Source organism: Danio rerio, chromosome 10 (genome assembly GCF_049306965.1).
Source record: "Danio rerio strain Tuebingen ecotype United States chromosome 10, GRCz12tu, whole genome shotgun sequence".
NCBI classification, from domain to species: domain Eukaryota; kingdom Metazoa; phylum Chordata; class Actinopteri; order Cypriniformes; family Danionidae; genus Danio; species Danio rerio.
Window position 1 is genome coordinate 21,881,698 of NC_133185.1, and position 13,545 is coordinate 21,895,242.

General features: G+C 34.5%; 1 protein-coding gene across 1 annotated transcript in view; it reads left to right on the forward strand.

The window, feature by feature from the left end:
- atp8b5b (ATPase phospholipid transporting 8B5b) overlaps positions 1-13,545 on the forward strand; it is a 36,314-nt gene that overhangs the window by 12,639 nt on the left and 10,130 nt on the right. Inside the window, exons 15-24 of the mRNA XM_686811.8 lie at positions 239-404; positions 1,585-1,773; positions 7,535-7,650; positions 7,728-7,892; positions 7,987-8,098; positions 8,185-8,290; positions 10,659-10,800; positions 10,921-11,104; positions 12,603-12,826; positions 13,430-13,513. Of these exons, the coding sequence (XP_691903.2) occupies positions 239-404; positions 1,585-1,773; positions 7,535-7,650; positions 7,728-7,892; positions 7,987-8,098; positions 8,185-8,290; positions 10,659-10,800; positions 10,921-11,104; positions 12,603-12,826; positions 13,430-13,513 (1,488 nt within the window). The remainder of the gene's footprint in view (positions 1-238; positions 405-1,584; positions 1,774-7,534; positions 7,651-7,727; positions 7,893-7,986; positions 8,099-8,184; positions 8,291-10,658; positions 10,801-10,920; positions 11,105-12,602; positions 12,827-13,429; positions 13,514-13,545) is intronic.

Sequence of the window (13,545 nt, forward strand, 5' to 3'; positions counted from 1 at the left end):
AAACTTATTTTTACACTACAGTAATATTCTACAATTTTAGAGTTTTTACCGTACTTTAGATCAAATAAATGCAGACCTGGTCAATTGTAAGCAGAAATGTAAATATAATTAAAAATCGTACTTGTCCTGGATGTGTTTTGTTTTTTAAGTTGAACTGAATGTCAATGTTACTCTAGAATTAAAAACTGAATCTCTTTACTTTTTTACTCATTCTTTCCATTTCCATTCTCATTTACAGAAGACAGAAAAGGTGGATTTCTCCTGGAATTTACTTGCTGACCCAAAGTTTTTTTTCCATGACCATAAGCTGGTGGAAGCAGTGAAGTTGGGTTCTCCAGAGGTCCATGCCTTCTTCCGTCTGCTGGCGCTGTGCCACACGGTCATGCCTGAGGAGAAAACACAGGGTCAGTGCCATCTTGTGCCACAGCACTTTTAACTATTCAGAGTATGTTCATAATCAGAATACAATGAATCAAGCAAAGCAGTTTAGATTTTTTATGGAATATTTTTTCCTAATTATATTGTTCACGCACATTGGCATTTAAAAGTATGGGTGTTGTGCATTAGGATTCGTTTTTATTTCAATAGTTGTACTTCTTAAATGGACTGATCTCCCAAAATAAAGATTCTGCCATCATTTACACACCTCTGCCTGCCCCTAATATTTTGGGGTTTCTGTATTCTGTTCAACACCAAAATTGGTATTTTGTATATCATTTGCATATGTTTCCTTTTATGGAAATCAATGGCTACCAGTTTTGAACATTCTTCAAAAAATCATATTTTTTGTTCAACAGAGAAAAAAAATAAACTCAAAGTTTAGAATCAGTTGAAAAAGAATAAATAGTGAGTACATTTTCATTTTTGGGATGGACTAATTCTTTAATATTTTTGTGTAATATGTTTTAAAACACTATGAATTTTTAAAAGCATTCATTTAAAATTTACCAATCCCAAAATGTTTCTGTAAATGCAATCTTTAAAAAGGGTAAAAAGTGTAGACATCAATTATAGAATATAATAAAAATTAAAATAATTGTTATACTTGCACAAAGTTTAATAAAATGTTTTAATCCAAAATCGACATTGTATATACACAGTGATGATGATAATGATGATGATGATGATAATAATAATAGCAACATGTTTTATTTGTAATGTGCATATCAGTTATGCTATTAACCAGGTACTGTATGCTATGTACTGATAGTATTTGTTCATTTATTAGAGATTAGAAACAACATGTCATTGCAAGTGTCAGGTTAGACCGTTAGGTGGCAGTGTCTACTCAAATGTTAATATGTTTTAAAAACATCACACACATTCAAGGTTTGTCTAGCATGTTAAAAAATAACTTGCTTTTTTTTTTTGTTAAAACAAAGATTATGTGTTGCCTTACAATCATGAGAAAGCTCAACTAAGCATGAGTAAACCGAGCTTGAAGATAATTTCCACTCACATATTGTTAATAATAATAGATTACTTTAAATGTAGCTGTTGAAAACTTATCGGATATTCATGCATATTGTATACTTATTGTATAAGTTCATGCATATTTTACAGCATCTCTGGCTTTCTCCACAGGAGATCTGTTTTATCAGGCCCAGTCTCCAGATGAGGGGGCTTTGGTCACTGCAGCGAGAAATTTTGGCTTTGTGTTTCGTGCTCGTACCCCAGAAACCATCTCAGTGGTGGAAATGGGTATAGAGACCACCTATGAGCTGCTTGCAGTGCTGGACTTCAACAACGTCCGCAAGAGGATGTCTGTTATCGGTAAGTCTGTGAGCGGTCCGCATACTGATAAAAACAGTGGGGGACCGTTGTGTTTATTACAGCACTTAACCTAGACTGCATACGAATGTGGACCACTTTAGGCAGTTATGCGGCACTGGTGGTATTCCTACGGTCCAGACAAAATGATGTGAAGTGGCCCACCTGTACAATGGCAAAGGGGGCTCAAATATTCAAATTCATACATGGGCCATTTAGGGCAATGTTATCTGAATGTGAGCTTAATGTGACCCATGTCGAAAATGATCAATTTGGTCCAACTGATGGAGGACAAATGTGGGCTACAGTTGGCAAAAATGTGGCATAGTCATTTAAGGGTAATCTTTTTCTAAACCTAAAGTGGCTTACACATGTAGGTGCAAAATTGACCCAGTTATCTTAAGACATGTGTGTGTCACTTTTGGCAAATATTCGGCCCAGTAAATTCTGGCTAATGCAGCCGTTAGCCTATAGTGGCCCAGAGAAGATGGAAAATGTGGCCCAGTTATCTTAAAACATATGTGGGCCACTTTTGGCAAATATTTGGCACAGTAAGCTATGGCTAATGTGGATTTGAGCCTATAGTGGCCCAGAGAAGATATGGCAAATATGGCCCAGTTATCTTCTAACATATGTGGGCCACGTTTGGCAAATATTTGGCACAGTTAGCTCTGGCTAATGTGGCTGTGAACCTAAAGTGGCCTAGAGAAGATATGGCAGTTATCTTAAAACATATGTGGACCACATTGACTAAAGTCACCATCATTAAGAAAAGTGTTTGCTTTAGTTGGGCTCATAGCCCTGAACCTCTTAATATACATTTTCTTTTGGGATGCTGTACCTTTCAAGAACTTAGCGTGAAAGGTTTGTTCATTACAGCAAACAAGCCAAGTAAAATAAATAAATAAAATTAAGTGAGGCACAACCCTTGATTAAATAATATAGTTTACTGATGTTAACCAATGTTTAATGCATTATCAGAAGTAATGTATTTCATGCTTGCATGCCACATAATTATGAGGGTTTATAAGCTAAAAAAAATCTATGGTTCAACTTCTGCTCACAGAGACATCAATAATCAGCATATGAACCTTAACAACGGTGACAATTAACACAATGAACAAAACTCACAAACATCAAAAAAAGGATACTAAAAGTGACAATCAACAACGTCAACATAAACAGCAGAATCAACAGCAAATAATGAAAACTGGAGCATCAAACAGCTATACAATGTATTTATACTGCAATGCATGCTGGGATTTTTGTACTTTGCCACACCCAGCAAGTCTAATCTTGTTCCGGATCTGGGCCAGAATAAAAGTAAACTGTGGCCCAGAATAGGGTCAGCTCTGGTTATTTCATTGAGTTCTGGCTTATATGTGATATTGCTATGGCTTAATTGTGGCCCAGATATAGCAAACAGGAGTGGACCGCCCAAGTGCCATCATTCCATGTGGTATGTGGGCCGGATGTAAGTGTCTGGTGTGGGCCGGATTTGAGCCACATGAATTTTGCTATCTAGGAAAGGATAGTTCATCCAAAAATGAAAACCTACTTTTAGTTTACTCACCATGAATTGGTTCCAAACCTTTTAATTTTTTTTTTTAATACAAATTAAGATATAATGAAAAATGTTGGAAACTGGTAACCACTGGCGCCCAGAGTAGGAAAAACAGATAGTATGGAAGACAATGGTTACTGGTTTCCAAGATTCTTCCAAATATCTTCTTTTTTCATCAAAACATTCTTTCAAAAACTCTCAAACAGGTTGGAAACAAGTGGAATGGAGAGGAAAGGATTGTAGAATTTTTATTTTCGGTAAACTAACAGTTTATTAACATTTTTAAGTGTTTTTAGTCATTTTAGCAGTAACTAAATAGTGAACTAATAAACTTTAAAAATACTGGAGCACACTTCAATAGTAGAGTATTGGCTAAATTGTTTATATTAAAATAGTTGATGTATTACTATAGCAATGTTTCAGTATAATTACCAAAACAAATCAATTTACTATAGTACTGTAAGGTTAAAATATTATAGTATTTGCTTTTTTGCAAAAATAAACATTCCCTTTTTATACTTTTTATTTCAAATAAGTACATAATAACTCAACAACTTTGACTCAAGTAAAATTTTGGAATTGAGTACTTTTTACTTGAGTAATGTTTCATCAAGGTACAGGGCTGGGCTAATTGGCCCAAAATCTCGATTAAATAAACATTTTAACTTGAATTCAATTAATGAACGATTATTTTATTTATTTATTTAACAAGTCTTGTAGCCTACAGTAAATATTCTTATGTTACTAGTGAGATATTTTTAATGAAGGCTACATTACTTAATTTTAAAATAATTGAAGGAAACACACACTATATGTGTTATCTATGATTATTTATTAAAGTAAAATTTTTTGAGAGGTACATGGGTATGCGCAGGCTGCGCCAGTCTACACCGGTGCGTTCGACGTGACTCCACACGCAGTGGGGAAAGTCATTTAAAAAATTGACCTGGAAAAATTTGATCGATTATAGGTTCTGAATGTCAATTTTGATTAATTGCCCAACCCTATTAAGGTATCTGTACTTTTACTCAACTACTTGATTTGTGTGCTTTGTCCATCACAGCAAAAAAGCAGTACAAAAATCTGAAGTACAATATGTGTCTTGAAGTGGTTGTTTATATAGAGTTAAGGTAAAAATTATTCACCCTCCTGTGAGTTTTTTTCTTTTTCAAATATTTTCCTTATTATGCACTGTTAGACCTTACCAGGCTTTTTTACAGTAGAACACTGGCAACACTGTTGCCAGCTACTCACTGTAAAAGTTTGGTTACAGTAAGTAACTGGCAACAGTGTTGCCAGTTAATTACTGTAACTGAACCATTACAGTGAGTGGCTGGCAACAGTGTTGCCAGTTAATTACTGTAACTGAACCATTACAGTGAGTGGCTGGCAACAGTGTTGCCAGTTATTTACTGTAACCGGACCATCACAGTGAGTAGCTGGCAACAGTGTTGCCAGTTAATTACTGTAATAGAGCAGTAGTGGTAACTAACTGGAAACTGTGTACAGTTGTGTACAGTTAATGTGAGTTGTGTTACAACTCACAGCATTATACTGCATACACATTAATAGTATGTCAAGGTGTTACTAAAATTAATTAGTATTCTTACCTGTTATTAAAAATAGAAGGCATTAAAATTGACATTTATTTTATTGTTTTGGCAGCAAACAAATATACAACAAAACGTATAACAAAATTAACAAATCAGCAGATATAAATATCATCTTACATATTACTGAGAACCACAGGTCTGCACAGCAAGGCTGTGGTTACACTAACGCACTGCGAAAAGGAGTGGGATTAAACAAAATAATTAGAGATTGAAAAAGCAAGCGACTGGTCCATAATTTTTGTTCAGAGAGGTCATGGTTTGATCATGATTAGTCTCAAGCAATCACATGATGTGATTTCGCAGGTCAGAGTTCTCCAAGCTTGAACTTTCCAATGCTGCAAACTTTAAAATTTGTCACATAAGCTAGCATTCCAGGTCTGCAGCATTCACATGCGTATGAATGGAAGTCTATAGGGAGAAAAGTGCATTGTGACCGGGACTTTAATCTGTAACTCTAATTAAACACACCTGATAAAACTAAGTAAGGCTCGTTAGAAATCTACAGGTAATGTTGAAGCAGGGTGGGAACTAAACTCTGCTGCCCTGCAGTTCTCCAGCAACTTGGAGTTTGACCCCCATGGTATATAGCAGGGGTGCTCAATCCTGTTCCTGGAGATCTACGTTCCTGCAGATTTCATTTGCTACCCATATCAAACACACCAGCCTGTAATTATCACGTGGTGTTCAGGTCCTAATTAATTGGTTCAGGTGTGTTTGATATAGGTAGCAATTGAAATCTGCAGGAAGGTAGATCTCCAGGAACAGGATTGAGCACCCCTGGTATATAGCATACTTTTAAAGCAACTTCCAACATTTATCACAATCACATATGCAATAAATAAAATACACACACACACACACACACACAAACACACAGAAAGTGCTGCAGTGAAATGTGTTACTCTCTCCTCAATGCGAACCATGCATAAAAAAACTGAACAGCAAAAAACACAAAATAATTATTTTATTTTTTTAAATAATTATAAAATAAGCATATGAAAAGAACACATAGATAAAGATATAGATAGAAACATGTTTGTCAAACACAGGCACATACTGTCAATTCTCAATAAAAAGTTTTAAATAATTATAAAAAAAACAAAAATAAAGTCGGCAACACCGAAAATCCAAAGGATCCAATCTTATATTGTTATAATTATTATTTATTTACTTTAAAAATCTCATGACAACGAATTTTTTTATTGTTTCTAATATAAATTCATAGGTGGAAACACTGCTCTGAAAAATACTTAGCAACAAACTCACAACCTGGGACCTGACAGTGGAGCTTTTGTGTGTGGACGGTTATGTGTATCACATTTTTGTGATTCCCTGTGATGATTTCTGTGCACATGTTACCTTACTAAGGTGATAGAATTTAATGGTTTTTATGTGCATAAAATCTGCTTATTTGCCAGAAAGATACATGAAACTGTTAGCATCTGTACATTATGACAATATGCAATATCCAATAAATAAATATACTTAAACAAAAGTAATGTAAGAAGTTATATGAGGAGAGGCTAAATAGCTATCAATGTAGCTTTCAAGTACACAGTTCAAGATAGCAACAATATACAGTAACTTAAAAAACAGCCTTATTTTAGAAACCCTCAAAATTAATTTGAACACATTTTACTTACTTATTGTAGATTCTTATTTAAAGCCTAAAACATATTAGACTACATCTGGACTGATAGACAGAGAATAGAGCACACTCAGCAGTAAACAAATCAAACACCTGGCTCCCTTAAAGGGCCAGCATTTTCTGAAAACTAAAACTTCTAAAACTTTTTTGTTAAGAATAAGACAGCCTGTGGGAGTGTCTGGTGATGCCTAAATCATTGTTTTCTGCCTTTAAAATGTACGTCTCGATAATTAGCAACATAAAGCATCAGAGTAGATGGGGCAGTAATGGTTGAACAGTAATTTGCCCTTTATTGTCACAGTTACTACCTGTAATGTGTACGTAAAGTAAATTACTGTAATTTATCATTTGCACTAAAGAATTTCATACAAATCCTGCTCCTTTTACAGTAAAATACTGTTTCTTTCATTACAGCTAAACACTGGCTATTTTACAATTATTTACTTCATAATCTACAGTAAGGGTTAACAGTGTGTTTAACAGAGCAAGGAATTTATCACAGTATGTACTTAAATATTCTTTCCTCTGGAGAAAGTCTTATTTGTTTTATTTTGGCTAGAATAAAAGCAGTTTTTAATTTTTTTTTAAAAAGAACTTTAAGAAATATTTTTTTCATATTGTCTGCAGAACAAACCATCGATTTACAATATCATGCCTACAGTAGTTACCCTAACTTGCTTAGTTGTCCAAGTTAAGCCTTTAAATGTCACTTTAAGCTGAATACTAGTATTTACTAGTATCTAGTAAAATATTATGTACTGTCATCCTGGCATAAATAAAATAAGTTATTATAAATTAGTTATTACAACTATTATGTTTAGAAATGAGTTGAAAAAATCTTTTCTCCGTTAAGCAGAAATTGGGGATAAAATATACAGGTGGACTAATAATAATTCTAACTTCAACTGTACATTTATTGGTGTATGTGTGCTGCTTTAGTTCGTAATCCAGAGGGCAAGCTGATGCTGTACTGTAAAGGAGCTGACACAATTATCTACGAGAGGCTGCATCCATCATGTTCCAAAGTCATGGAGGTCACCACTGAACACCTCAACGTGAGTTACACTTGAATTTCTGTGGGACTGCATGAGTTTTTCTGTCAATTACACACGTTTGCCTCTCTCAATCCCAGGAATATGCTGGAGAGGGTCTGAGGACTTTGGCTCTGGCCTATAAAGACTTGGATGAAGACAAGTTTGCGGAATGGAGACGGCGCCACCATGAGGCCAGCATCGCACTGGAAGACCGTGAGGAAAAGCTAGATGCTATTTATGAAGAAATCGAGAAGGATTTGATAGTAAAGTCAACACCACACATGCCAAAGTACTACTAGGTGTTTGGATCCCTTCTCGTCTTGAGTATTTGTTTTTACGCTTTATGTGTGCTTTCAGCTTATTGGTGCATCAGCTGTTGAAGATAAACTTCAAGATGGAGTGCCACAGACTATTGAGCAGCTCGCCAAAGCTGACATCAAGATTTGGGTGTTGACTGGAGACAAGCAAGGTGGGTTCACTCATTCACTAACAGTAGCTTCTCATAGCTGGTTTGGTCCTGGTCTTCGTCATGTATACCATTTTAATTTGTCACAGAGACGGCTGAGAACATTGGGTATTCTTGTAATATGCTACGAGAGGAAATGACAGAAATCTTCATAGTGGCTGCCAACACAGCAGAGGAAGTGCGAGAGGAGCTTGTGTAAGGTTCTTTCTGTCTCTTAAATAATTTCAAATGGATCACATTTGCATTTACAAGATCTGTACTCCTTAGGAAATGTCTATGTACTCTGTGGTCCAATTTGTGATAACTCCAAATATCCAAGATATTTGCTTGAATGGGAATATCCCAAAATGTAAAAAATGGTGTATTATGCCGAGTTTCAAATTACAATTCACCATTAAAACACTAAAAGCAAGAAAAAGTATGATGTTAATTTACCTTATAGTAAACCTGCAGGTATTATTCCAGTATACCATTAACTGAGAGTATACTTCAAACTGCAAGTATTCAACTAGTAAACTATTAGTAAATCTATGTGAGTACTAAACAATTTCACAATTGACACTTGAAGTATACTTAAAATATAATTTTATATAGTGGGCCAGTTTAGATCCAAGCAGTTTTGAAAAAAATACTAGTGCACTAATTTTAGTATATGTACTACTTAATGTATGTTTAAAAATATTCTTGTACTTTACGTAACCATACTTAAAATGTGTTTTTGCAAAGAAGTTTCCTTTGCCAGCAGAGCAAAGATACTCAGTTCTATTGGTCCTATGAAATTAAAATTCAAATGTTTTCTAAGTAAAGGTAAAGCGAGTAAAGGTTTATTGTTATAGCACCTTTCACAAACGTTAAGTCACAAAGTGTTTTACAATAAGACAAAAACAGAAAACAGGTAAAAGAACACATATCAATAAAAGAAAGCATATTAAAGCAAGTTAAAAATCCAAGTATAGAAACACTAATACTGTTAATTAGAAGATTGACCAAAAATATGTTTCTTTAAATGCTTTTTAAAAAGTTCAACTGATCCCAGATTTCTCAGTGCTATAGGGAGAGATTTCCAGAGCCTTGGGGCCAGAACACAGAAGTCACAGTCACCTTTAGTCTTAAGATAAGTTCTGGGAATGGCTAAAAGGTCTTTGCCAAAAGACCTCAGAGACCGAATACATGAGGAACTACGTAAAAGATCTTGAATATAAAGATGTGCTTGACCATACAGAGCTCTATATGTAAATTACCAGAATTCTAAAATTTAATTTAAAACTAATAGGAAGCCAGTGAAGTGCTTTAAGCACAGGAGTAATGTGTAACCTCCTACTGGCGTTAGTTTAAAACTGCGTCGCTGCATTCTGCACAAATTGCCATCGATATATAGTAGATTTGTTTAGACAAGTAAACAGAACATTACAATAATCCAACCATGAAGAGATAAAGGCATGGACAAGCATCTTCATCTCTTTCTTCAAAACAATATTTCTGATTTGCGATGTTCCTCAGATAGAAAAAGCATGTACAAACAATTTAGATGTATCTGTATCAGCATTGTCAGTTTTTAAGATATTTATAAGCTAGTGTGCTCCAAAACAGTAACAAAATTCACGTTTAGAAGATGTAAAACTGATATAAACACTTCCGCCTAAACGGATCAACGGTTTCTAACGTAATTGGATTTGAATTATAAACATTAAATAAAAGTAAAAAAAGAATATTTTTTAATTTCACATATTAAGTTTTTAGTTATGAAACTTCTAAAATCATTCCGCATAAATTTTTATAATTTTTTTTATTCGCAGAAATAGCAAAAAATGTCTGCAGATTCTGTCTGGCCCTAATCATAACTAATGAAATACTCTCAAGTATCTGTCTCACCTCCTTCAAGAAGCTTCTCATTTGCTTTTCATTTTAAGCACTTGAGCTCAACCACTGTCAAAAATCATACTTAAACAAAATCATACTTAAGTAAAAGTACCATTACTTTCCCAAAAAATCAGTATGTATGTTCAGTATGATGCGATTTACTTTCTATGTGAGATTTGACTGAACGGGAATCGCAGGACTGATTTTTCTATTAAGTCAATCCCCATAGACAAGAAATAATAAAGTAGTGACTGCAGGTTGAGGGAAACTAGTTGAGTAAAAGTACAGATACAGCACTAAAATTGAACTCAAAGAGAAGGTAAAAGTATGCATTTATAAAACTACTTAGTAAATTACCATTCCTGAGACAGTCATTTGAGCATTTGTGATTTGTTACTTTGCACCACTGCTGGCAGAGCAGTGATGAAACAAAATATTGTTTCATCACTGTAGTTAATAATTTAAAAACTATTGGCTGTTTTTAAAAAAGGAGAGGAGCTACACTGTCCCACACTCTTTTGTGTTTCGGTTGAGATGATTATGTCAATCATTAAATAAAAATTCATATTTGAAAGCACTTCACGGGACTTTATTTAAGAAAGTGGACCCTATTCTGCTATACTTCTTGGTATCTATACATCTATACCTTGGTATCTATATATCTTGGTATGTCGTAAGTCTATGACTGCACTCATTTGTCCAGGAATGCCAGAAAAAAGATGTCCCCAGAATCAGGGGATGAGCCGCCCATGGAGAAGAGCAGATTTCTAGGTAAAAAATCTCAGGTGGTGGAAGATGAGAAAGTTGATGGGGAATATGGACTGGTGATTAACGGCCACAGCCTGGTATGACAAACTTCTTACCTAGATTTATTAACTGAAATTAAGATCCAATCCTTGTCTTGTTCAAGTTCTTCAGTAACAAGCCATAGCTGATTTGAAGAACATGTCGTTTTTTGTGCCCAGGCGTTCGCTCTGCAGAAGGATATGCAGGTGGAGCTGTTGCGGACGGCGTGTATGTGCCAAACGGTCATCTGCTGCAGGGTCACTCCACTCCAGAAAGCTCAAGTGGTGGAACTAGTCAAGAAACATAAGAAAGCTGTGACTCTCGCTATTGGAGATGGAGCCAATGATGTCAGCATGATCAAAAGTGAGTGTTTCTCACAATATATGAGTGTGAAAGACGAACAATGATCTGGATTACATGCACTTTTAAGAAACAATCAGGATCACAGGGCTCCTAAGAGCACTGGCACCGGTGCCACTAAAGTACCATGTACAAGGTACAGAAAAAAAGTACCAGGTACTAGGTACAGAATGCTGTGGAAAAGCCTCCAAAGGGGAGCCAAACTGCTCTGTACCATGCAGTGAAATGCACCTTAAGTTCTACAGATGGTGGCACCAGCAGTTAATGTACAGTACAGTGCTTAACATAAACTATTTATAACATTACAAGGTTTTCCTTCTTTTAGAAATGCAAATTTGACAGTAATTTGACTTGAGTGTAACTGGAGAGAGTCAGGATCCAGAAATAAATGTATTTTCATCAACAAAAACCATGACATCAGTAAAACTGCCTCATCTTTTGTACATTTGTACAATTTCATTATCAAAGTGAAAAAAAGTAGTCTAACTCTGCTTTTTATGACCTTTTTATGAAAAACCAAAACCTAATATTTTTAGTACATGAACAACTATTAAGTAAACTTTATTACTCATTTAATATACTAATGCGTTGGTTCACCCAAAAATATTCCCATGATTTACTCACTCTTAAGTAATTGTAGGTACATATTCATATTTCAGTTAAATTCAAATAAAGTTCATTTAAATATTACCTTGGGCTTTTCCAGTTCTGGAATGGCAATGGTAAGCTGATTTTTAGCAGCAGCCCAAAAGAAGTCTAATAATTCATCTATAAAAAGTGTCCCATGCGGCTCCACATGCTTGAATAGAGTTTTTTTTTTTTTTTTGTGAATCCATGTGTTTTTGTAATTAAATGATATATTAAAGTAATATAAAAATATAAGTAATTTATAAAAATATAAAATTTTTAAAGTAAAGCTTAGTCAACTGATTTGTGTAACTTCTGTTGGTATCCTCCATTTTCTTCTTCTTCTTTTAAAGTGCATTTTTGTTGCATTAGTGCCATCTGCTGGACAGCACAGTGTTTTGTTTGTCTTGTCAGTGCTTGTTAAACAGTGCATGTGGTTCACTCTCAAGAAATAGAAAATATATAGGATGCCTTGAGGATGAGTAAATCATGGGATAATTTTCATTTTGGGGTGAACTAACCCTTTAATAATAGCTAGGTGGGTTTTTAGGCACAATATAATTTTTTTAAATGGTTATTGAATGTGCATAGCAAAAAAACAGACAAACCCTAAACAAATAAAATTGTTGATGGTCACACTTGTATGTTTGTAGAGTACTTTACAACAACCCCGAATGATCATTTATTCAAAGCATTAAAAATCAAGAACTGTTTGTTTTATTAAATATAAATATCTCACATTTCTCCCAATTGTTCCTGTTAGGTTTACTACAGTAAAACCCTGATAATAGTTGGTGATTTGTGAAATGGAAACCCTAAATTAATTTGCCAGGCTGTCTGATTTTAGGGTAATTTTTCAACTTCTGACCTACAGCTGCCCACATTGGTGTTGGCATTAGCGGGCAGGAGGGCATGCAGGCGGTTCTGTCCAGTGACTTCTCCTTCGCACAGTTTCGTTACCTCCAACGTCTCCTGTTGGTTCACGGCCGCTGGTCATATCTGCGCATGTGCACGTTTCTGCGCTACTTCTTCTACAAGAACTTCACCTTCACCTTTGTCCACTTCTGGTACGCCTTCTTCTGTGGCTTCTCTGCACAGGTGAGATGAAACCTTGGCATATCATTGTTTGGATGTATATTTTAGTGATAGAACAGACAGATTAATCGCATGATATTTCCTCAATTGGAGATTATCAAGACCTGTCAATGTAAAGTATGTAGTGCAATTTACACTCTGGTTTTCTTTAGATCCAGAATTTACAGATACTTGTGAATGCTGACAGATGTATTTAAATTGGGCAATATTGTGTACAATGTTTGATATTTTTAAAGATAATGTTTGAAATAATGGTAGGCTAACACATATTTTAAATGTATATTTTTATATATATTCATTTTATATTCAAATTGTTATATATATATATATATATATATATATTAAAATATATTAATTTATTATTTCATTGTTCTTAATTATGTACATTAATTACAGATTAAGCAATACAAGTAGATTATGTTTATAACCAGAGATTTTAATCACTAGATAATTAATTATATTTTTTAAATGATTTTAATTATCGGCAAAACAATTTGACATTAATGTTTATAAAGTCATATATATTTTTACAGTCTGGCAAAAACGAAAAACAATTATACGAATGATGTAGATATTATTTCTTTTAAAAATCTGCTTCCTCCATAGACTGTCTATGATGAGTGGTACATTACGCTCTATAACTTGGTGTATACGGCCTTACCAGTCCTTGGCATCAGTCTCTTTGATCAGGTATGTCATCAAGGCACTGTTGCATAAACATG